This window comes from Manis pentadactyla, chromosome 4 (genome assembly GCF_030020395.1).
Source record: "Manis pentadactyla isolate mManPen7 chromosome 4, mManPen7.hap1, whole genome shotgun sequence".
In the NCBI taxonomy this organism is placed as follows: Eukaryota; Metazoa; Chordata; class Mammalia; order Pholidota; family Manidae; genus Manis; species Manis pentadactyla.
Window position 1 is genome coordinate 4,171,909 of NC_080022.1, and position 24,910 is coordinate 4,196,818.

Consider the following 24,910-nt stretch of genomic DNA (forward strand, 5'->3'; position numbering starts at 1 on the left):
AGTGGCCTTGCAGACTCTCTCTCCCTGAGCTGCTGAACCAGACACACACACACACATGCAGACAGGGACACAGATGTGCAGCCCCCAACACACACACAGCCTCACAGACACCTCTCATGCATGCACTGACCCTGGCACCAACTGGAAGGCTCCTTGCAGCAGATTTCCTGCGTTTTCTACTGAGGGCCCGGCTGAGGCATTGAGGCTGTTTGAGAAGAGGCTGGGGCCACAGAGTTCCCACGTGCTGAGCTCAGCCCTTTGAGGGTCTCACAGCACTCTCTGGCCCCATCTACAGGAAGGCCACACAAGGCTCAGAGCTGGCATCCTGCACAAGCCAGACAGAGGGCAGGTGGGGTCCTGGGTGGGGCCTCGGGGCCAGGACAAGGAAGAGGGTTCAGTGGGGGAAGTGAGGGGCGTTCCCTCTGGCCACCAAGTCCTGGCTGGAGACCTGAATGGGTGCTGCTGTGCCCAAGGTTCCCAGGTACACATGGGCACTGGAACCCAAACAGGCAGAGGCAGGAGGTGGTGAGCCCATGGGGGCCCAGTCCCTGAAGACAAAGGACCATCCAGGACCAAGGTCCAGCCAAACAGCAGCTTTATTAGGGATGCTGGATTCTTTGTATACTGTACAGGGTGTGCCCAAGTATTCCCTAGGGAATGCCACGGGCGTCGGGGGCAACACTGTAGCATGTACACTGGAATGATATAAATAAAGCTTTGGTGTATAGGTTTTCAGAAGTACAGGTTAACACTGTGAGACAAATACTTCACACAACATCAGGTCTCAACGTGAATTGGGTTTTTGGCCAAGGGGGTAACTTCAAGGTGGTTAGATGCTGGTCTGCTCCAGGCTCCAGAGGCAGGAGGAGGGCATCTAGGGCTGAGGCTCTGCTTGGCCCTGCCGTTTCGCCTTCATCTGCAGGTACCGCCCTTTGCCTTCCTCAAAGCGCTTCTTCTCGTCTTCGGTCTTGGGCTGTGGAACACACACAGAGAGACAGGCAGGTCAGAGCTGCTGCAGAACTGGGGGCCGGGGCCGCCACAGGAGGGCAGCAAGGGGAATCTGCTCTGGCTCTGCTGGCCTGGGGTTACCCAGGGTCCAGCACGGGCCTCAGGCCCCATCCTTCCGCCAGGCCCATCTGCCAGGCTGTGTGTGTGAGGCCTGCATGCTTGAGAGACACCTCAAGGGGCTGAGGGGACACTAGGAGGGAGCCCCTGCACGGATACCAGCATCGTGAGCACCCCATCACCTTTCCCAGCAGGCAGATTCAAGCCCAGGGCCTCTGATAATAAACTTCTGCCAGGGATGCAGTTGCGAATGAAATGTGGGAAGGAAGGCCTAGAGCAGAGCCCAGTGTGAGGAAGGGACCCTCAGGGGACCCTGTGGAACTCCACTTCCAGGGAACGGCAGCTGCTCCTGGTCTTGGCCCCAAAGGGAAGTAGGGACAACCACCACGCTGGCTGTGTGAACTTGGGGCCGCCTGATGGTGCCAAGAGCAATCAGGACCACACTGTGGGCAGGGAGCCTGGGACAGCTCGTCCTCCTCAGCCCGTCTCTGCCGCCTCCTTCCTCTGAGCAACCTAACAGGCCAGATCCTGTGCTCGCGGTGGGGCCTACTGACCACAGGCTGCCCGCTGGCCCAGCGGGACAATGAGCAGAGGCCTGGCTGCTCAGTGGCGTGGCCCCCAGGCAGAGCTCACTGCCTCAGCACCAGGTGGTTCCTCCCCAAGGCCCTGTCTGTCCCACCACAAAGCTCTCTCCAGCCCGCCCTGGCCCCTGATCTAGGTTTAAAGACTGTGCTAATTCCTCTGGGACACTTCCTTGCGGCACCCTGAGGCTGTCTGAAAGCCAAAGGCAGGGGCAGTTGCCCTTCATCCACAGACACCAAGCACCAGCAGCTATTTTTAGGCCCAAGTATTTTACAGGCAAATGGTATATTGGCAAAAGAGAGGACAGTCAGCCGGAGGATGTAATGTCAGATTACACCAAATATTTCCTCCCCCTCAGTCCCCTCAGAAATTGTTCTCTAAATGTCACCAGGTGTAAACTGTGGAAACCCTGTGGCTTGGAGCCAGTGGAACCCGAGGGTGTTTAAAGCACCAGGATGGTGCCCCCCACGGTAGTTCCAGTTCCCGCTTGGAGTCGCGGGAGCATGTGGGAATGGCGGCTTTTCCGAGGCCCTACTGCAAGAGGGCCCTCCCGCTGTCCTGGTTTCATCTCTGGCTGACTTTCTAAAAAACAAAATCTGAGGCTTTGTGATTTGTCCTGAAACGGCCCAGGAAAAGCAAAACGCCCAACCTCAGTTACGGCAGGCAGTTCTAAGGGGCAAGCCCCTGAGCTTCCTGAAGCCCCGCCCGTGCAGCTTCTGTGCATATCTGGGCAGAATGTGCTAGATGGGTGCTGCTCACGTTCGTGTGCCCACGAGCCACCTGGGACCTTGTCATGCAGGTTCCGATCCAGGGGTCTCGGGTCTGCAGCCGAGACCCATTTCTAACAAGGGTCCAGGTGAGGCGCCGCTGCTGGCCTAAGGACCCCTTGAGTAGCAGGGCCCTGCCCCCCTCCACCAGCCCTGCCCCAGATGGAGGACAACCAAAGTGACCAAGAACGCAGGTTCAAGGCTACCAGGCTAGGACACTGGGGGCCTTTTCCTCCCCCTGCCCCTTGTGGGACTTGCCTGGTGTGGCCTTTCCTTAGGGGAAGGAGGAGCTGCAGGGCAGCTGGAGGGCGGCAGGAGGGGCCCATCCGAGGGCCCCAGAGAGCACCCCACCCTCTGTGGCCATCTCTCTGTCCATCTGACTGTCTGGTGATCCCTCTGGGCCAGCCCCACCGTGCACTTCCTTTCCCTTAAGGACACGCGTCACTGTTCCATTGTGTTACCACCACTGGCCGCAAACCTGTGGCAGGAAATGGGGTCTCCATGGCCTCCATTCCCCAACCTCCTCTTCTGTAAAATGGGCCAGCACCCACCCCACAGTGTTGTCCAAAGTCCCTCTAGGCTGTCCCTGTTCAACAGAGGGAGAGAAGTGGGCACAAAGGCTCACCTCACATGTGGGTCCGTTTATACAAAGCGTCCAAAACAGGCAAGTCCACGCAGAGAACAGGGAGGGTTGCTAGGAGCTGGGGAGGGGTGATGGCTGAGGGGTGTGCCGTTCCACTGGGAGCAAAGGCAACATTCTAGAATGGACGGTGACGACGGCCGCACAACTCTGAATGCACACAGACCCACCGGACGGCACTCCTTAAATGGCCAAACTGTACAGCGTGTGATTACACCCAGGACGGCCAGAGGCTGCGCTCTCGGCGGTTAGAGTCAAGGGCGAGGCTCAGTACGGCGGTGCCCCACCCAGATCCTGGCACACGAGGGCAGCTGGGTGCCTCCTCCCTTCCCTGGGCACAAAGAACTCTGTCTTACACCCTGTGGAGCTGAGTCTGTGGGGAGCTGCCCTGTCCTGGGCTCCCTTTCCGAGTCCCCATTCCCAGTCTCCCCACCCGACACTGTCCTCCTGGCCATAACATCACGGCATCCTGGTCTGATTCACATGTGCGTGCTGGGACCCCAGGCACCCAGCACGGCCCTGCCCACGCAGAGCTCCACACCCCAGAACAGAGCCCGCGTGGCCTCAGACGCCGGGCCTCACCTCTACCACACTTGCCCTGTAGCACAGCTCATGGCTTTTTGCCCAATGACCTGGAGGAAACCCCACCCTCTATAACCACCCAGAGGGGGGAGATGCAAAACCTCCCCAGCCAGCCTAGTCACCATACCCCTCCAGCTGCCCAGGTGAGCCTTCTGCACTGATGAAGCAAGACCCTTCCCACCGTTTCTCTTCCACATGAACTGCTGGCTGGGGATGGGGTAAAGGGCAGGTTCTCTGAGCACCAGATTTTAGGGAGCAGCCTGCTTCCAGCGAGTCCTAATGTGGGCCTAGCACCCTGCCAGCTCATTAGGGTCTGCACAACAAGCCATGAGGACAGCCAAAGTCATTGTCCCCGCCTACCGAGGATGTGAGGCACAGAGGGGCTGAGTGACCACCCAAGCGACAGCTGGTAGGTGGCTGAGCCTGGATCTGAGCATGGCATGCTGCAGCCCTCCATGCCATCCTATGCCGGTGGGCTTCTGGGGGTGAGCCCATCAGTGGGTGGCAGGGAATACAGCAACTCTCCCATGTCACCCTGGTGAATGGGAGGAGCCTGCCCTCCTGGAACAAGCCAGGGGCCCACCTGGACCTACAGCAGGTCAGCTGCTGTGACTCTTCTTTCTCCAACTGGGAGGTGATGAACCCAGGGGCACCAGCCAAGGGCCTGGAGCAGGGGGGTGTTCCTGTCCTGCCTCTCCTTCCCCATGCACCGCCCGCAAGGCCTTGGAGCCAGGCGCTTCCCCAGGCAGCAGTGTGAGCTCTCACGCATCCTCCTGTCTGGCTGGGGTTCCAAAGCGCCCATGAGTGGTGAGTGGGACAACATGGCTGCCAGAGCCCAGGTTGGCTGGCACCACCAAGCAGCCAGGGTATCCTCCACATTTCCACAGATAAGAACGAAAGCACCAGGCCTTCTGTCACATTTAGGGGAAGGCAGAACTAGGGCCACAGCCCGCATGCTTTCTCCCACACTCACAAGGAATCCTGTCTCTAGGTCTTAAGAGGGCCAGGGGCTGAGCTGGGTGAGCCAGGTGCCAGTCCTCAGGAGGCACTCGCCTCCGGGGGGCATGCATGTGCAAGGTGGGCACCTGCTCAGCTCCCGGCAGCTGCGACCAGTCAGTCACGCACGGCTTTGCCAGGCCCTTTTCCATCAGGCCAGGAGCCCTGTCCTTACATGATCACCCCAATTGACCCCACTAGTCACCGCCTAGTAGCCAACAAATGTTGGGACCCCAAGTGTTGCAGAATGTGTGCGCTAAAGCCTCTGGACACCTCTCTCTGGTTCAATCAACGTGTGACCCGAGGAGGGGCAGGGCAGAGGCTGAAGTGCAGGTGACTCCTGTCCGCACTGCTGCACGACAGTACGTTCCAGCATCCGAGCACAGAGGAGGAGGAAGCCAGGCCTCAGGGCTGCAGCTAACTCAGGCAGAATCTGCCCTCACACAGAACCAATGCCGTCTGATGATGGACATGTAGGCAGCTGGCCAGCTGGAGAGTAAGCCACGGCATTTGCAAGGCCGAGGAAGGAGCCGGCTGAGGGCTCATCTCTCTTCCTGTCTCGGGGGATGGCAGCCTGTGCCGAGTGTTCCAGGCTTCATGGTGTTCGGGTGACGTCAAGGCATCAAGCGCCCCTCCATGACTGCTGCAACCCCAAGATGCTGGTGGCCTTCCTTACCTGGTGGCCTTCTCGCTGGCTGCCCTGGGAGGTGTCCAGCCAGGGCAGAACTTTATAAACAGTCAAGGGCAGCGAGGCCCCCCCTGTGCCCCAGAGAGAAAGGGAACCAGAGGCGGGCAGGGCAGTGTCTCTGCTCTCCGCGGTAGCAGAGCTCCTGCCCTGCTGATTGGGCGACATCCAGCCCTCCCAGGGCTCTGAGTTCTGGTAACAGCCCTCCTAGCCAAGTGACCAAGAGGGGCCACCACTTCCCTGCTGGGTGTGGAACCGACAGAATGAGGCAGATGGCTCCCTGCACTGGGCCCCCACCCACAGCCCAGCTGCCGCCTCCTCAAAGCCCGTCTCCCTCCATCCGGCAAAGTAAATAAATACAGAAGTTGTTGGCTGTTGCTGTTCTTAATGGAGGGTTGCGGTGGTGGGGAGAGAAGGGAAAAGCTCCCCCAGGGGAATCAGGGCCTGAAGCTGTTGGCAGGGAGCAGGACGCAGGCAAGCGGCTCTCACAGCTCGGGCGCATGCCTGGTGGAGGGGGTGGTGGGTGAGGAGCGCAGGCTCTGGGTCAGAGGGACCTGGCTGTGTGGCCTCACGCGGCTGCCACCCTCCCGGGGCCAGGCTCTCCCACCTGTAAACGGGCATGGCAGTGTCCCAGGCCGGGCCAGGGCAGGCAGGCCCCCGGTGCCAGCAGTTCCGTTCGCAAGCTCATGTGTCGGTGTGCTGCGCGTCCCAAAGGGTCCCACAAGTGTGCCTCTGTCTGCTGCCCAGCAGCCCTGCCCCAGGAGGAGGGTGGACGGCCCAGGGGTGAGGGAGGGTCCCCCAGCTCCAGCCCCATGGCTGCAGGGGCCTCTGATCTGCATCTCTCCTCTCCCTTCTCTTGCTCTTCCTGCCAACTGCTGTCTTCTGGGCTCCCTGCCACCGGAGGGGAAGCCTGTGGCTTTCAGAGCCCAACAGTGCGAACCAAATGTTTTCCATTTTGCATTTTCTGTGCTTCAAGAACACACATTTGGAACTTGGCATGAAGAATGAGTGACTAAGTTCCACCCTCGGTAAAATCAATAGCTTGTCCTTTTTGTAATTAATGAATGTCTGGTGCAAGAGGGTTTCCAGTGGTGATATAACAACTTCCTGTGAGCCTGAGGGATGCAGACCTTCTTAGTTAAGAAGACACGCAGCACACCCTCTCTCGTCTTCATAATGGGAGATAAGAGGGACTTTGGGACAATCATGCAGGCAATTAAGATGTCTTCTGATGCCCGGGGCCACTCAGCATGGCCGGCGATTGGCACTGTTTGTGCCAGGCAAAGCCAAGCCCCACATCTGGGACCCACAGGCCTTGCCAGCAGTGTGTTCTCCAAGCGCACTTCTCCGCAGACTCAGGGGGCTGGGCCGGGTGTCTGGAAGCTGCTCTCCACTGGCCAAGCCCTCCACCCTGCCTGCTCCCAGCAGCGGCAGGCGTGGCTTATGAGCCCCACTGTGGGGCCTACCCAGGGTCTCACAGCAGCGGCCTCCAGTGGAAGTATGCAATGGCAAGGACAATGTGCAGTCACAGACACCTTCCCCAGGGGCTCCCCGGCCCTGCAGTACCAGCTCAGTCTCCGAAATAACTGCCCTCATGTGAGGCCATGAAATTCCCCTGCATAAGGCCCAGTGGGAGGCCGCACGAGAGGAAGGAGCATGGGTGTGGCCTGGTAAATGAAGTGAAGGTGGCGGCCTCCATTGGGAAGTGGTCAGGCCTCGACCCTATCCATCGGGCCGCTCGGTAGCTTTTCCCAGCACTCGCTCCCATGCCACGGTGCTGACACGGCTGCCCCCCACCAGACAATAAAGGTCACAGCTGCCATTTGCTAAGCGCTCCGTGCAGGTGGGGTCTGAGCTGCGAGCCAGGCTCTCCCTGCAAGCCTCCTGCCCCGTGCGCACTCACTCTGGGCCGCATCGGTCTTTCCCGCCCTCTGTCCAAGGCCAGCACTGCATCTGGGACACAGCATTTGCTGAATGAATGAACAACTGAGCGATCAAACAAACAAATGAAGATCAAAGCAAGAAGCCTTAATTCCAGAGCGGTGCAGTCTTTGTGTTAAAGACTCAAAACCGGGCACTTTGCTCAATGACACACATTCGGGCATCATCTGTCCCCGACCAACTCCGCAGGCCTCAGGCCACCATGGGACTCAACAGGGGCTGGCAACATGATGAACCCGAGTGGGGTGGCCGTCTGCATCCTTCCCGCACTGCGGGGCCTCTAGGGCCGGTTTCCTCTCTGCGTCCTTGAGCAGCTGTGTCCCTGGATTCGGAGGGCTTTTGCCAGGCTTCTCTGCTCCACTTTGCACAGAAAGCATGGTGCCACCAAGAAGCAGCTGGTTCTTCCACACGCAGGGGAGGCCCTGTATTCCATCCACACACCTGGCACAGGCTTGCCCTGCTGAAAATCCCCCTCTGGGTCCTGCAGCCCTGGCCCTTATCTGGGCCCAGTGACCTTCACAAGCTTCTCCCTAATTCACCTTCCAAGGAGGCCACAGTGGAATCTGGGGGTGCCCTGACTCTAGCTGGGACCCACTCCCCTTCTTCCCACTGCTCCCTTTGTAAGTCCCACCCATGGGCCTCCCTTCCTGCAACAGCCTTCCTGGCACCACATGGGGTCAGGCCTAACGGCACCCCTGCGCCTGCCTCCAGGCTTTACAGTCCATGGAAACAAATAGCAAGGAGTCTCCTGCATCTGGAGACACAGCACTGACATTCTGTGCACAGAACCTACCAGTGTTTTAATGAGAAGAGGTCTGTCCTGGCGCCACAGGACTCTCCTGTGGAGAGCTGGCTGTTGGGCACCAACTGGATGTCTCCAAAGCAGAGCAGCCATGGGCTGCAGTGGGTCTTCAAGGGATATCTGCAGGGTAGACACACTGACGTGTCCAGAGGAAGAGTCTAGTTCATGGCACAGCAGAGGCGAGAGCCCCGCCGGTGAGGGCTGCACCCTCTCATCCACACCCCTGGGTACCCATACCCATCATTCAGCAGGAGGTGGGACTCATGGGCCTCTAGCAGCTCCTCAGCACCAGCCATTCAGGTGACAGGACCGTCTTCAGATTTCTGGCCTTTTCCCATCATAAGACAGACTCCCTGCTAAGCACCCAAAACTGAGAGACAGAGTGGCGCCCTGGTGAAAAAGCTCACCAGCTGCCCAGCCCTGCCTCAGCCCTCACAGTGCAGAGGAGTGAGGGGCCTTCTGGTGGGTCACCGCCAGTGCGGGGGAGAACGCCAACCCCGATGCAATGGCGTGGGAAGCGGGGCGGTGCTCCGGAGCGCTCTGGCTCTCCATAGCCGGCCTGCCCACCGTGTTTGCACACTTCCTCCCCATGCCAGGCCAGGCACTGCACTTCCATCACACATGTTCTCCAGAGAACCTACACGTGTGAACCAGGAAAGGGAGGCAGGCGCTGCAGCCAGGACGGTGCTTTGGCCTCAACACAGACACGATCTAGTTCTCATACTGCTGGAGAATGAACGGCTCCCACACCCGGGCTGGACAGTCACCTGCAGGAGGTGCCAGGTCCCCAGAGAGCCCTGTGGTTGTGTCCCATGTCCCTCTGGACAGGCCACTTTCCTAGCCCAGGTCTGCGGTCTGGGGCTTGTCGCCCACCCACAAGGTCGGAGGTCATGGCCACAGGGAGGCCTTTAGGGGGAGGCAGAGCAGCTGGAGGGGCCGGGGCCTGGTGTCCAGACCAGCAGCCTGGCCCCACGCCCCACGTCCGCCTCTTCTATTAATTAGCCAGGAAAGTGCCGGTGGCTGCCGGACTCTGTGCAGCAGGCCCTCCCCAGCATAAAACATTCATCAAGAAAAACTCCACTCAGCGACGCTGCCTTCCGTGTCAGCCAGGCCCCAGGGATGGGAGCTAAAAATAGGCGGCTCAGGAATTGCTGACAGTGGCGGGGGGCCGGGAGGGGGAGGGCTGGGCCCTCACCATGCACATGCACGTAGGCTGCGAGGAACACACGGCACAGACGAGGCTCACGTGGGTGGTCCCCGGGGAGCACGATGGAGGCCTGGCTGGAAGTGAAAACCCTCTCTGGGGAGTCTGCCTACCCTCCCTGCCAGAGGCTATTTTTATCAACACAGGGGGCCCAGGACACCTCAGTGAAGAATCACAGGCCATCTCTAATTGGTAAGAAATACCAGCTGGGATCAACAGCAGGCCAGTAGGAAGATGAAGCCATTGCTAACCACCAGCCCCTCAAACCTGGGGGCTTCGGTCACTGTCCCCTCCACTCAAGCAGGTGTCATTCCGCCTCACCCCTCTGCAGCCCCTCCTGAGCCTCGGATCCCCCCTACCTCACTGCCACAGTTTTCTGCATAGGCTGGAGATATGAAGATGGAGTGTCCTTGGCTCTGGTCACCCCACTGGAGCCTGGGGGCTGGGGAGGAGAGGTCAAGGACTTGTCTGTATGAGGTGGGACTCAGCATCTAGGATGGAGATGCGGGCAGCCTCACCGACAGGTGCCCCCAGGGGAACTGTGACATGGAAAGAGATGAGACAAGGGTCTAGAAGAGAACTAGGGAAAGCTGGCCTTTGAGGGCCAGAGGAACAGGCCAGGTTCTGAGAAGAAGCAGTCCAAGACCCTGAGGCCCATGGCTGCCAGGGTCCTCGCCTGGAAGGTCAGGGGAATGTATGTGCACAGCCCAGAGGACAGGGTGGGGGTGGGAGCCCTCTGCCAAAGAGACAGGTCTGGGAGGCTCCCCTGGAGCATGTCAGGAGTGCTGTGTGGGGCTCCCCACCGGGAGAGGGGCGAGGGTACATAACCGCAGGGGGTGCTGGGTGGGAGACGGTGGGGGTGGGTGGGCAAGGTTCTGAGCCAGACCTGAGGTGGGCTGTCCAGCTTGCAGCAGCTCTGGGCTGGAACACTTGGATGGATGGGAGGCTGCTCACAGAGGAACCCCAAAAGACCCAAGTCCAGCAGGCCCAGTCAGGGGCAGGGTGGAGAGTCCTCCATGGGGAGAGGGCAGGCTCACTGGAAAAAGCATGGGCCACCTGCTGAGGAGGGCACCCCACCCGGCTCTCTGCTTTTTTCCTTTCAACCTGGCTGAACCCCATTATCCTTCTGTGCGCAGCCCCCACCCCCACGTCACCCAGTGACATCTCATGATCTACCACCTGACTCACTGGAGCCCCAAGAGCAGAATCCAACCCCAGCAAAAAGTGAATGGAGGGAAGGGGCCACGGGAGGTGAGCCAGGAGAGGCCCTGCTGCCACGTCAGGGGCCTCACCATGGGGGTCCTGGCGAGGCCTGATAGCAGGCGTGGGAAAGTAGCTCCAAGGAGGAGCCCCAGCCAGCCACGGGGCCACCGTCAGCGGCAGGAGGGAGCTGGCGGGGCCTCGTTCCCGTAGGCGTGCAGAGCTGCCCCCGGGACAGACACAAGCCAGCGCAGGGAGAGTCAGCAGCAGGCTGGACGGAGGGTTTGCCCACACACGACACTAGGTCCAGACCTGGGCTCCCAGGACTAGTCGCGGGCTTCCCCCAAGTGCCTCAGTGTGTAACAGGGCCTGGGACAGGGCCGGGCAGCAGGTCCCGGCCCCCAGGCAGAGTCCTGGCTGGAGGGCTCCGGGGGGCACTCACTCTCCCGCGTTGGTGAGGAATTCTGGGGCTTACTGGAAACCGCCGTCAGCCTCAGAAGAAATCTGGAGTTCCTTCGCTCTCCCTTCATGCATTCAGTACACAACGACGGGGCACCTCCAGGCCACACCACCAGCTTCCCCGCTCCCCGCCTGAACCTGACTGCCGCCGGCCTCCCGACCCTCAGCTACCCCCTTGGCCAGCACCTGCTAAGTTGGGACTCCAGCTCCGTCTCTGGCACCTCTCAGTACCGCCCCTGGCCCATGCGCCTTCCTGGGGGGCCCTGCCCACTGCCCAGGACCGCCTGTAAGCCTCCCCCCAGCCTGAGAGCCACCCCCCAGCACCGCCCCCCTGCTCCTTCCACTGCCCACAGCCTGTCTCTCTTCCCTATCTCAGCTTCATGCTCGAGGGAGGCAGGCCTCGCACACAGTAGGATTCACGTACTGTACAGAGCACCCACTAGATGCCAATGCCGTTCCCGGCCCTAGGGATCCATTAGGAGCAAACAGGCCCCTGTCCTCACCGAGCTCAGTCAGTGGGGCAGCCGGGACGGTGGGCATGTGACCATCAAGGCTAAGTCAGGGCGGGCGGTGGTGCTCTGGAGAGAGGCAGGGCAGGTGGGGACTGGGGGGCTGGGGGCACGCTGGGCGGGGTGTCAGGGGCGCCTCTTCCAAGGCGACTTCGGGCCCACACCTGGAGATGAAGGCTCAGCCTAAAGGTGGCCCAGAAGCCTGTATGGGGACACAGCCGGGTGAGGTGGGGGCAGCGGCACCCCAAGGCACGGGCAAGAACTTGGATTTTTTTCTAAATGCACCACAATGCCAGAAGCTTTTGGTGGGGAAGTGACAAAATCCCAACACTTGAAAAAGATCGCTGTGGTGCCGAGGACTGTGTGCGTGTGTGTGTGTGGGGAAACCGGGGGGAGGCCGGGTGGCTCCAGGTGCGGTCAGGGACCTGGGCCAGGAGGGACGCAGTGCCCCCAGGAGCCGGCAGGAGTGGTGAGAGGGGTGGAGCCCAGGAAGTCTCCGGGGACTGTGGCCTTGAGCACTGGGGAACGTGGGTGTGTTCTGAGTTAGGATGGGGACTGGAGGCCTGAGGGAGGGAGGTCATTGAAGGTTCAGGAATCCAAGCTCTCATTTCCAAATTAAGAAATGCCAGGAGGCCACACCCTTGGACCACCAAAAAGCAGCCCATGGAACTGTGTTCATCTTAGACCTCAGGCTACGGAGCCCTGGGTGGTGGCTGTCACCCTCCAGGGTCTACCTGGGCAGACACCCCAAGCTCTGCTCACAGCTAATGCTCAGGGGACACGGGCTTATGGTGGCAAAGGCTGTGTGGCCTGGTGCCCATGCCTCCCCCTGCACACCCAGGCAGAGCCCACCAGCGAGAGGCAGCATCTTAAACTCCTGCACCGTCAGGAATCACAGGGCACCACCCTCACCCTCAAGAGGGTGTCCCCATAGTGAGGAGCTTGCACAGGGCTCTCTCTTGTCCTGTGTACCTGGTCCCAGCCCCACTGTCCAAAGGAGAGGACACCACAGCCAAGGTCACGGATCCAGGAGGTGGCCAGGCCTGGGCCCCATATGACCACTCGGGAGCTGAGTAGGGCCCAGCTCCCAGAATAGGCTCATGTGACTCAGTTTCTCCTGTTAGTCAAGCAAGTATCAACTGGGCGAGCCCAGCAAGGGAGGGTGGCCTTCCCGGGACACTCACCACGAGCTGGGGCACAGGCAGCGACCTGCCCTCCTGGTTCAGGGACACATATGTGAAGAAGGCACTGGCTGCCCGGTAGCGCTTCTGCGAGTTGTCCACCACGGGGTCGGCGTCCACCAAGACCTCAATTTCCATGGACTTATTGCTCGTGAAGGTCATGCGCCCAGAGATGGTGATGACACAGCCTGCGGGGCAGGACAGTGCGTTAGCTAAGGGTGCCTGACAGAGGGCCAGGCTGGCAGGGGTGCAGAGAGCAGCATCGCGAGGCCAGGGGACCACACCCGGTTAGACAAGATCATTTAATGACGAGGACAGTGAGGTGACACGAGAGGAAGGTGCCTCGTTAGTAGCCCCTGAACATTTCTCTCTGGTAAGCAGATGTTTACTTTTACCCTGGACATAAACTTAGAGTTGAAGGGGTCTTGGTGGCCACCACCGAGCCTCCCACCATGCGTGGGTCTCCACCCCGGGGCAGCGGCAGCATAGGTTGGAAGAACACTTCCAGTTGCTACCGGCCCTCAGGGGCAGGCCCCCAACCTGCTTCCAGACAGCTCCAGGTGGGCTGGCCCCACAGCTTGTAGGGTAGGGTCAAATCTGCCTCCCCCGCTCCCTGCAACATTGCTCTGAGCACTGAAGAACCTGCTTCCACCTTCCAGGCCGCCTCCCAGCTCTCTGGCCCCAGCACTCCTGATGCTGGGCACACAAGCCACCGTCTGCACTTCAGCCTGCGTCCTGTACCCATCCAGTGAGACCAAGTCTGTCCCGTCAGGCTCTCCTCTCTGCCTGTCCTGCCCACAGCACCAGGGCTCTCCTCTGAGCCGTGGACGTCTGTGGCATGGCTCAGACCCATGCTGTCCTTGGTCAGAGTCCCCAGATGCTCACCCGCTATCTGCCTGTCCCAGCAGTTTCCCTGTTGATTATGATGAAATCCAAATTCATATGTTCCCACAACACTGTCCCAGGCGTTCCTCTCTCTCAGCCCAGCCCAACCTCTCTGAACCCCCCAAGCTCCTGGGCTCATGAATGGCCACCCTGGCAGTTGCTTCCTGGTCTGGAGCATCTCTTATGTCCCTCACTGTCCTTGCAGCGGGTTCCCTCCCACCGCCTGGCCTTGGCCCGCCCTTGCCATGATCCCTTAACCTCACAGAGCCATTTCCACCATAAGCGGACATGAGTGGCCCCAGGAGGCAGCTATGGGGACAGTAGGCAACGAGGCAGGGGCTCAGGGGCTGAGCCTCCTGCACGGTCACCAGCATCACTGATGGGGCTGTTCTGGACCACGGGGCAGCACCAATATTGGCCATGCCTCCACTGGCATGTGGCCAGATCAGCTCCCCAACTCCCCACCCTCCCACGGCCTCGGTCTGGGTGGGCTCAAGGAACCCCTGCCCAAGCCCGGGATATGAGACTGGGACCTGCTCCCTGAAGCAATGATGGCCTTTAACAACACAGGAACCCCAATGTCCCAGCCCTGTGGAAACAGGTCCCTCAAAACATGTTTAAAGACCCAGGAAGACAGACAAGGCAGGGCAGTGTGGTGGCTGTTAGGGGTGAGTGTGCGGGCAGGCCAGCAGCAACAGTTATTCCATGTTATAAAGTACCAGAATGTTCCGTGCCACATTTAACTGCATACTTACAGGGAGTGCTTCCTGTCGGGCAGGGCCGTTTCTGGGAGGAAGGAAGGCCATATGGTCAGCGAAAGTGGCATTACCTGAGTTTAAGTGTACAGGGTCCAGTGCAAAGCAGCAGGGCATGCCCAGGGAAAGCCCACGGGGCACGTGCCCCAGCTGGGGAGCAGGAGGGGGCATGGGTCGTCCTTGGGGGGAGTCTCCACAGCACCTCTGCCTGCTCCCTATCAGGCCACCACCCATGCTGGCTGGCACCTCTCTCACCCATGAATACGTACAAGACTCAAGGGCCATGAGCTGAGAAGCAGGGATAAACCCTTCCTGCGAGAGGAGCATACGAGGATTGGCTGGCCCCGCGGTGTGGATGTGGGGCCACCCTCAGGGCACTGCTGTGGGGATAGTGAATTTGGGGGCTTTGGACACAGAGCATTTGCTTTAGAGGACAGCTGCATATTCACCCTACCCATCTCTCCCCCAGGAGCATCCTCCCCCACACGGCAGACTCACGACTGCTCACGTCTAATTTCTGGGTTAGAAATCTAAAGAAAATTCTAACTTTAACCAAGAAAGAGGAAATAGGTAGAATATGAGCATCAGACACACAACAAAGAAAGAACAGTGATCTGAACGCCATGTGTGGGGTACAAAAACAACAATCGCACCCTAAAAATCAGGGAATTTCAACTGTCACCCAAACCCAGGCCTTTCCACCTTTTAGGGCTCAGGACATCATTATTCTAAAAGCCACACGCTCTAACACTGCGACCATGAGAAGATACTTGAAGGCTGGGATCACGTGTGACACTGACACAGCCCAGTTCCAGATACTACCAGGAGAGACCCCGGTGTTTCTAAGGCCCCTTCCTGGCAGAGGGCCTCCCGGTGCTGTCAGCTCAGAAAGCATGTCCCACATGATCTGGGGTCTGCAGGCAGTTGCTGGCAGGGCAGCCACAGACAACCTGGGGCAGCTCCAGCCTTGTCCAGCCATGTTTGTTACCCAGGAAGGCTCACACCAAACCCTCCACTCCGGCCTCCAGCTCCCACCAGCCACTGCAACATCGCGGCCACCCTCAGGACACAAGTGCATGGCGCGGCCAGTCATGGTGGGGGTTACCAGTCTTATGGAAGCGAACACTCAGCTCTCCAGATGCGACCCCCCTTGCCCCTGCGTGCTGGCCTCCCTCTCCCCCGTCCCCTGCCTTGCCTGGGCCACCCTCTGCATGGCCCAGGCGCCCTCCTCAGGGAAGCTGTCAGCAGACCTCAGTCCCCATCACATTCTTTCCAGGGCAGCCCTCCTCTCCTATAGCATTAACTCTGTCGGAACCTGCCATTCACTGGTGTGTCCATTTGACTTGGTATCTGTCTCCTTCCAGCCTGGAAACCCTGTGAGAGCAAGTGCTCTATTGCCCCTGAACCAAAAGGTGGCCCTGTGTGGATGTGAGGATGCCAGCCCGCCAGACTCCTGCTGAACGGGGACCCTCCTGCAGATGCTCACCAACTAGTAATGGGGCTGCCCGCAGGGCCCCAGCAGCCCAGGCCCTCCTGTCACACAGGAGGCCACCAAGCCTTCAGGTCCTTCAGGTCTCAACTCAGATGTCACCATCTGGGTGGCCTGCCTGCTTCCTGCGTCCTGCCAGCTCTTACTTCATGTCCTCTGTCTGCTGCCTGCCCGCGAGAGCAGTGCTGTGCTCACTAGTGTGCCTCAGCCGCCCGGACCACCAGGCACTTGGAGATGAATGAAGGAGAAGAGGACAAGTCTGGGTTCAGAGTGGCCCACACTGCTCTGGGCAGGTGTGGATGTAACTTGTCTGCCCACAGGCACTATGGAAGGCTGGGTGCTCCAAGGAAAGGCTTCCGACAACATCCACTAGGCTGTCCAGAATCCGGGGTGGTCAGGACCGTCCCGATTACAGCAGCAGGCTATTTCTACAAGCCCCGTCCCCTCTATCTCCTGTTGCCCAAAGAAGCAGACACTTGCCTGTGGCAGCTGTGAAGCCGGCTGCTTAGCATCCGATGGATCTAGGATCTCACACCATGGCTGCAGCCGGGCTGAGATCGGAGTAGAGCACGTTGGGGCCAAGGGCCAGTGGCAGCCCGCCTGCCGAGGGTGCTGCTTCCATGACCAGTAGGTGTGTGCCCTCCACAGCTCACCAGGCTCTCCCTGACTCATGGCAGCCTCACTGCCCAGGGCACGCAGGGTAGACTAGGGGAGGCACAAACACATTTCCTGCAATCCTGACTTACTGCCCTGGGCTCTCTCCTAGAAAAATGTAACAGATGAATTTTGCTTATGACTTTAGGGGGTCAGTAGACCCCTGAAGTGCCCTGTGGGCCCCAAATGGAAAGCCTGTTTTGAATGACACACATCTTCAGAAAGGTGATCCTGTTCTGTGGCTGAGTGTGCCTGGCACGTGCGACTTTTAGCAGAACAAATGGCATCTGGGCTCTAGGGACCACCCCCCAGCTCACGTGGCCAGAGGTCACTGGGGAGGGTTCTCCACAGCCAAACCACAGCACCGTGGCCCTGCCCTGAGCAGGCACGCATAGCTGGAAGGTGGTGAGGACAGTGGCCATCATGTGTGGGGCCACTGGTGGACATCATCAGCCCCATGGCTCAGCTCAGACAGGTGATGCCCTCCCACCAGCTCCTCACGGCTCTGCTTTGTGCTGCTGTTTCTTTGTGTCCGAGCCTGGACCAGGTGCCCACAGGCCCCTGCACCACCTGGAGGCTGGGCGAGGCTGAAGGCCCAGTGTGTGACCCCCCCATGGGATGGGGCTCTCATGAAGGCGAAGACCTCATGGGATGGGGTGCTAGACCGTTCTGCCCTCCCCCAAGGCTGGGGGCAGGACCATGGAAGGGTAGGTGTAGGTGGCTCACCTCATGGGTCCTGGGCCTGGGGCCCTCGGGGGCTGTCTGAGGGGGCACCCCCAGCCCAAGCCCAGCCTGCATTCTTGCTCACTTCAGTTTGTCTCAGAAACTGCTGACCCACCAGGCTGTGGCAGCCGTGTGCTCACAGGTACTCCAGGGCAGTGGGGACACACTGGGCCTTGGCTGAGCAGCCCAAAGCCCCTAAGACCCTGTCTGGGGACTTTGCCACCAGGTCACATGTCCAAATCCACCGGAAGACGGTTTGCTTATTTAGGAGCGGTTGCGACGAGCTGAAGTGGAAAAGGGCTCCTCCCCCAGGTGTTAGGTGGCACATGTCCACTCAGGACAGGCTCCAGGTGTCAGGACCACTCCCGTGGTCTGCGGGAGGGAAGCCACAGGGGGACAGCACCGGGTTCTCTGAACCTCTGAGGTGGGAACAGCCAGATGAAGCCCTGATTTAGCCAGACATTCCCGACTGTGTCTCCATGAAAGGCAGGCTCTCCGAGGCCCCAGGATGGCTCCCAGTTCCCTCACGGTGCCCGGTTTCCTGTCTGTGAGTGGGCACTGCAGCCACCTCCCGGGAGGCCCTGAGACGCGGGCAGGTAAGGCTGTACACACGGCCAAGCTGCAGTCGCTTCCCCACATTAACCACGTCACCTGGTGGGGTCTGAGTGCCCTTCTGCCAACAGCCCTCTGGGAAAAGGCTCCTCAAACCCAGGGGAAGCACGTGCCCATGCAGCACTGTTAGTGCCCCGGCGAGGAGCATCCTCCTGCCCCCACGGCCACAGTAAGTGACATTTAAAACAACCCACTGCCTTCTTGTCTTTTCCTGCAGCAGGAACACTTGCACTGGCAAGCAGCCGCCGCCGCCTGGGTGAACAGGAAGGGCTATCGGGTCGGCAAGGGCGTTTTCACCTTTTCAGCTTATGAGGAACACGGGGCAAGAGAGCCTGAAAAAGCCTCGCCTTCCTTGTGGTTGTGCCGACTGGGCACCGGGATGCGTCCGTGGCCAACCTGCAGAGGAGGGCCTTGCCACAGCCCCCACCCCAGGCTACGAGCCTGGTCCCAGAGGCGGGGACCCAGCCGTGCCCAGTGCGGGCCCAGGTTCCGGTGCAGACACTCGGGGATAAGGGGCCAGGATAAGCCAAGAGGCTGACTGCCCATATCCCTCAGCGCTAACCCCCCAAGCCTCAGAGGCACCCAGTATCACGCCAAGGCGTTGGGACAGGTGGGGGGCGCTTCACCTCACGCCGCCTGGAAGCCTGAGGCCTCAGGAGCTCCTTGCTCCCCTGGGTTCTCTGCCAGCACCGACTCCCCAGGGTTCGGAGGGTAAGACACAGCACAGGGAAAAGGCAGAGCTCAGCAGTGGGCAGGAGGCCCACCACTTCTCTGCACTGGACGGGATTAACTCACGGCTAGGCAGGCAGACAGCAGGCCCTGGGGACGTCCTCATCCTGAGCCCGGAACCTGCGACTTCGCAGCCCTATGTGGCAAAGGGGCTTTACAGGTGTGATGGGGTAAAGGGCCTAGAGATGGGGGGGTTGGCCTGGATTATCCAGGTGGGCCCGATGTCAGCACAGGGGTCCCTGTAAATGGATGAGTGAGGTGGGAGGAGTCAGGGGGATGCGGCGCGGAAGCCAGGTCCGAGATGCAACTCAGCTCACTCTGAAGACGGAGGACAGGCCACAAAGCAGGCGCCTCTGGGAGCTGGAAAAGGCGGAAAACAGACCCTCTGCCTGCAGCCTCCAGGGAACCAGCCCCGCCCTCACCTGGATTTCCGCCCAGTGAGACCCAGGTCGGACGTCTGACCTCCAGAACTGTAGGACAACAAATTTGTGTTGTTTCAGCCATTAAGTTTTTGATAAACTGTTATGGCAGCCATAGAAAACTAATATAACTACCTAGGTAGGAGCTAAGCTGGACAGTTTTAACGTGTTTCCAGTCTGTTAAGGATACTAAACCCTACGTCACTATAAAATCAGGAGCACAATACTTTACGAAGCATAGAGAGTATTTTCAAATAGTTCTATCACACATTTCTACCACTTAACACGACACTTCTGTGTTGCAAGCGGGGATTCTACGGCAACAAAAAAAATCTGGAAACTTGAATGAAGTTCTAAGTGAAAACAAATTCCAAAGACGATTCGGGCCAGGGTTCCGGCGGCCACACGGTCACAGAGCCAGCGAGTTTCCAATGGGAGGCATGTTTGCTGACAGCATCTGGAAACCATTTCACCAGTTCCATCAAGGGCCCAAGAAGTCAAGAGTTGCAGTTATTTTGCCAAAAAAGTATCCAACCGAGATGAAGGGGCACATTTGTATTATACTCCGTGAGTTTTGCCATTTTGTTTACATTACCATGTAAACTGCCACGTGTGGCTAGTGACCACGGTGGGGAACAGCACGGGTGGGCTCCTGCGGGCGGAGCTGGCCTGCCCCAGGGTGTGGACCCGCTGGGGGCAGAATCTGGCAGGGAAAGGGCCCTGGGCTAAGACCAGAAAGGGGCACAATCAGAGAAGAGCCTTCCTTGGGCTGGACACCCCTGCCTGCGAGAATCCTCAGCCGTACTTTGAAGCTGCTAGAGAAAAGCAGGAATTTACCCTGGGGGTGGGGGCAGCCGCAGGCACTCTGGTGGTCCCATGCAAACACCACAGATGGGCAGCACTGTGTTTGATTAGCAGGGTCAAAGCTCTTCACTGCCGAGTGACGCCGGTGCTGACGCCGGTGCTGGCGGCAGAGGCGGCTGCATGTTGTTCAAGCCTGCAGGTGGTGAAGGCAGCAGGGCCTGGGGCTCTGAGCTCTGGCCCTGGAGCCAGCTGCCCTTTAAGGCCCCAGCCCTGCGGCACTGGACAGTTTCCTAACCTCTAGGATCAACAGTCTCTGAATCAGAAAATGGGGCTAGAGGGGGGTGGAGGGTAGGCGGTGCCCTCCTAGTGAGGGGTCGATCTCATAAAGCACTTTAGCACGACGCCAGGCCCTCCAAAGTGAGGAACACCAGAATTAAACAGACCGCGTGCCTGCAGTGGGCCGGGTTTCTGTTTCTCACTAGTCACGGAGCTGCCAGGAGTGGCCCGCCCAGGGCGGATCTCAGCAGTGCGCCAGGGCTTTGGAAAAGAAAACAGAATAAGAAAAAGTTGCTCTTACCAAGGCCGAGAAGTTGCCAAGAAATTCAAACTTTAAGCATTTAAGCTCCAAAAAGAGTGATGGCAGAGAATCTGCTGAAGAAAAACATGAAAACAGCGAAGTAACGGGTATTTCTTACATAACACACCCCAAAGCATTTTCTAGAAGATCCACATTTTCCACCCTGATACCTGGGGTGATTGCTTCTACACAAGAAAAGGTCAGTCCTAGGTTTTCCTACCCAAGGCTTCCAGAACCATTATATCAAAGGGAACTATTTTTCCCCTTTAACTTTCCTAACAGCTGCCCTGGCATTTTAACATCTCAACAAAACAGCAAACAAGGCAAGCGGTATCCAAACTGAAGCAGGTGGCCTGGAAAAGTAGATTCATGTTTTGAAGCTTCACCGGCTTGCCCTGAGTAACACCCACGACACTCACGCTGCCGGGGGACCCACCGCAGCCGGCTGGCCCCACCACCTGGAGCCCAGGACTCAGGACACCTCTGCTGGGAGACAAGCCTGTGAGGCAGGTGATCAGTGTGTCACCATTTTCCGATGAGTCACAGGGTTGGTGACACCAATCTAACACAGTCCAGCCTCAGAAAGTGCTCCTTCCTTCCCCTCGACTGCCTGGCGCAAGTTTAACTCAGTGCACACCTGCCGGGGCCCCCATACCTGGCTGGCACATGGCAGGGAAGTGGGAAGGGCCCTATCAGACTTCGAATGCCAGGTGGAGGGGCTCAGGTTGAACTTGACACATCCTGGGCCGCCACTGAGGCTGAGAGCAGAGAAGGGACCGGTCACCAGCATTAAAGAATGTGGGGGTGGGGGTGGCACTGGAATGGGGGTGCAAGGGGTGAGGGTGTAAGAGAGGCAGGCCCTCTGTGGTCTAGGCAAGCGCCCTGCAAGACCGACCCAAAGGGGGAGAGCTGCCTCGGCAACCGGCAAGCTGCCCCTGTTGGGCGGTAAGTGTGGGGGCAGCGGCCTCCCCTCCTCAGCACACCCCGCTGAGATCCAAAGCTGTCTTCTGACTCCTGGGGGGCGAGGCTTTCAGGAGGCAAAGCTGCAGGAATAGCTTCCTGATGGACACCCCACCTGAGTGGCAGGTGAGGCCACACCCAGGCCTGGCATTTGGCTGCCAACTGCACAAAGGATACAAGGGACCAAATAAGTAGTTTCATGGGAAGCTGAACACAGAAAAGGCAAAGAATTTCCTGCTTTAGATCTGAAGCAGCCACTCAACCCGAAGGTCTGGATTCTACTCTCTTCCAGCTGTTTTTCTAATGAAATCTGTTAAAATGAGTAAGTCAGAAAGTCATATCCCATCTGCTGGGACACACCTACGTTGTCAGAACAGTGGCCCCCAAAGATGCCCATGCCCTGTGTGACCTCATGTGGCAAAAGGGACTCTGTAGATGTGATGAGGTTAAGGACCTCGAGATGGGGGGTGGCCCTGGTCGGTCCTGTGTTCTCACAGGGTCCTTATAAGGGAGGCGGGAGGTCAGCCAGAAGAGGGAGATGTGGTGACAAGCGGAGGTTGCAGTGGGCTGACAGTCCCCACCCCACAAAGATAATTCCATTCAGAACCTCAGAATGTGACCCCGTTTGGAATAGGGGTTCACAGAGGTCACTGAGTGAAGGGTCTCCGGGTGAGGTCTGGCTGGGTCATCCAGCTGGGCCCTGAATCCTGTGACAAGCGTCTTACAAGAGATAGAGAAAGTGCAAGACTGGAGGGGACCTGGTGCCGAGGCAGGCAGAGGCCGGAGGGGTGCGCCAGGAGCCCGAGGACTCGGGGGAGCCCAGGGGTGGGGACAAGGAGGCTCCTCCCTCCGAGCCCCAGAGGGGGCTCATCCCTGCCCACGCCCTCATCCTGGACCTCCGGCCTCCAGAACCAGGAGATAGCAAGCTTAGCTTCCCTTGTTTGAAGCCTCCCCCACCCAACCCGAGTGGCCCTTTGTCGTGCAACCCAGGACAGTCCCACAGCACTCAGGCGGCACACACGTGCTGGGGTTTTGCCCCGCCAGTGGTCCCCAGGCCCCCAACGCTGCCTCACATGGATTGGAGGGGTGGCCTGGCCTCTAGGCCCCTTCCTATCAGAGCAGACTGCTTGGCAGGAGGGGCTCGGGGGTGCGAGCTGGAGAGGTCCGTGCATTTAAAGGGGTTCCTCAGACTCCCACTGGACCCTCAAAGCAGAACACGCGGGACATGAATCCCCAGCCCTCACCCTGCAGGTCCCTGACCCACCTGGAGATGGTCAGGAAGAGCCGGCAGGACCGCCCCAGCCACGCACCCCACCTCCCCAGGGAGGAGCCAGGAGCTGGTGTGGAGCGACAGCACTGGCAGAGGCCCCCACCCGGGGAGTGGCCCCCAGAACGGGCTGCTCCGCTACATGCCTCGCAGCGGCTGGGCCAGCGTCCCGCCAGGACTCTGGCCTCACCCTGGGAATGACTGGGGCAGGCTCCGGGACAGAGCTACAGTGAGGAGCCAGGGGACGCGGATTCACGCGGGACACGCTTCTGGAGAGCAGCAGGGTGCAACAGTGTCCACCACCCCTGGAGGACACCAGCCCAAACAGCCAGGCTCCCAAACTGCCATTGGCCCAAATTATTTGAAGCACAAAATGAGATGTGAATAAAGGAAAGAGAAACGACCTCTCTGCCCCCGGGCCAGGACTGGCTCTGCCAGGGGGCACCAGCGGGGCCGCCATAGGCGCCGTCATGAGAGCCCATGCAGGCCACCTTCGGTCTCACCGCTCCACGAGCCGACCCACGTCCAGAGCGCCACCCCTCCAGGAATTACAGCGGCTGAGAACGAAGGTGCCTTTCTTGGTTTGGAGGAAGAGCGGCCTTTTAGGAATGGGAAGTCTCCATTAAAGCAGTTCCCCCTCAAGCTGCCCTGAAGTCTTTCAGGTTGCTAAATGGGTCCCTAGAAAAGGCACTCTATTCTGACCAGAGTTCATGGTCTTCCCTCAAAATTAGTGATTTCCAGGGGCTGGGGACCAACCAGGCTCAACCCTGAACTCCCCCTTAGAAGTTAATTCTGGTCAGAAGAGGGAGGGGGCATCCCCTCTTTGGGGTCCCTCTTCTAACAAGGTGGACTTTCCTTCTTTGGGACCTTCCCTGAACTGCAGGGCACACGGGCCAATGGGGCCGACGCCGAGGAAATGGGCTGCCTATCTAGGAGAGCCTGCTTCTTTCCTTAGTCGGCAGTTCTCAAAGGGCATTTGGGAGATGCCAGGCAGAGAAAGCCCATGTGAAGTAATTAAGTGCATTTCCCACCATGTACTTTGAAGCTGTATTTAAGAGTGAGGCTCTGATCATGGTAATTTACCCAGGGAGCAGTTCCAGAAAAAGAGACGCATAGACTCGTGGTACAACAGGCCTCTGCCCTTCCCGAGAGCTCACGCCTTCACTCATCCACACGCAACACCCGAGGCCGGAGGAAGACGAGCCAGGATGGACGAGACCCACCTGTCTGGGGCAAATTCTAAAGTGCCGCTGTGGCCTGTGTCCATGGCAAACATCTACCAGAAAAGAAAGGGTTCCTCAAAGCACATGGGGGCAGAGCTGCAGACCACGCTTTCCTTACCCTAAAAGAACCCCAAGTCCAACTTGGGTAAGCATCGCTTGCTCTCAGTTATGGCAGGGAGGCAGGGAATTCTGTACCCTTCTAATTTCAGGATGCTCTGTCTACAGTATCCAGGCATTCAATTGCCAGGAATGTTCTGCAGGACAGAGCATGACAGCCAGGCCAGACCTCGGCGGGGCCAGACCTGGGCCTTAGTCCAGATGAGGCCTCTTTGGCCCTGGACACAGCACAGCTCCACTGAGAACAGAGCTTCTCCATGCCTGCAGCAAAGAGAGTCAAACTGCCTTTTCTTCTACTTTGTCACCTCCCATGACCAGGGACTGGGCTGGTCTGACAGCTTTCTCCATTGGGCTGCTAACCTGGCAAGGTGTCTTCGGAATCCACACAAGGCTCCTGCAGCCCTGACTGCACCCCAACCCCACGGTGAAGTGCTACTTTTCAGGAACACAGAGCCTTACCTCAGAAGACATGACCCAAGTAGAAATTAACACGTGTTGGGAGGGGACATCCACTTTGCATTTTCCAACCAGCAATGGCGCAGACGAACACAGTGAGCCGCATGCACATGCCAGAGGCCCCACCTCCCAGGTGCCAAGCTCACCGCAGGAATGGAAGGCACCATTTCCAGGTCGGGGCAGGTTGCTGGGACTGGAAAAACTGCCCAGCGCCAGAGCTGCCCCAGCAGGGTGCAGGCAGACGGGCTGAGGACTGCTGTCCACGGGCTTCCTTGCCAGATCTTGCCCTTACATGTATCAGATCATTACTCCTCCGAGAGGAAACGTGCCGCTGCGAGACCGGGTGGCAAGGGTCGCAGCCACCATGCACACAGGATCTCTGCAGGGTTCTTCAGTAGGATAAAGGCCCCAGTCACATCTGAGCTACAGATTTTACCAGATTGAAAAATCAAATCAAGCCCGAGCCTCACGGATGCATCAACAAGGACAAAGCACAGGACTCTGGTTCCTGTTTCTGGTGGCAAATGGGCAGACACCGTGGCTGGGTGACACTGACATGACTTGAGAGCAGCCTGGCGCAGGGCACCCAGGCAGCAGAAGGCCACCCCTTCTCCTTGTCAGAAGAGC

At 59.0% G+C, this 24,910-nt stretch overlaps 1 protein-coding gene and 1 long non-coding RNA gene across 9 annotated transcripts in view; both read right to left on the reverse strand.

Moving 5' to 3' along the window:
- Nucleotides 1–578: 578 nt before the first annotated feature.
- ACOT7 (acyl-CoA thioesterase 7) overlaps nucleotides 579–24,910 on the reverse strand; it is a 103,837-nt gene continuing 79,505 nt past the window's right edge. For 5 of the 8 annotated variants that reach the window (XM_036925394.2, XM_057499659.1, XM_057499661.1 and 2 more), the window contains 2 exons: nucleotides 12,617–12,801; nucleotides 579–973 (listed from right to left, as the gene is read on the reverse strand). In XM_036925394.2, the coding sequence (XP_036781289.2) occupies nucleotides 875–973; nucleotides 12,617–12,801 (284 nt within the window). In that variant the 3' untranslated portion in view covers nucleotides 579–874. Of the gene's footprint in view, nucleotides 974–12,616; nucleotides 12,802–14,253; nucleotides 14,285–24,910 lie in introns of all 8 variants that reach the window. The other 3 variants (XR_008996858.1, XR_008996857.1, XM_057499660.1) reach the window with 2 other exon arrangements.
- Nucleotides 16,431–24,908, reverse strand: LOC130683288 (uncharacterized). The gene is made up of 3 exons (XR_008996859.1): nucleotides 20,261–24,908; nucleotides 19,717–19,876; nucleotides 16,431–18,820 (listed from the first exon to the last, which is right to left on the reverse strand). It is a non-coding gene; the product is annotated as an uncharacterized LOC130683288 (long non-coding RNA).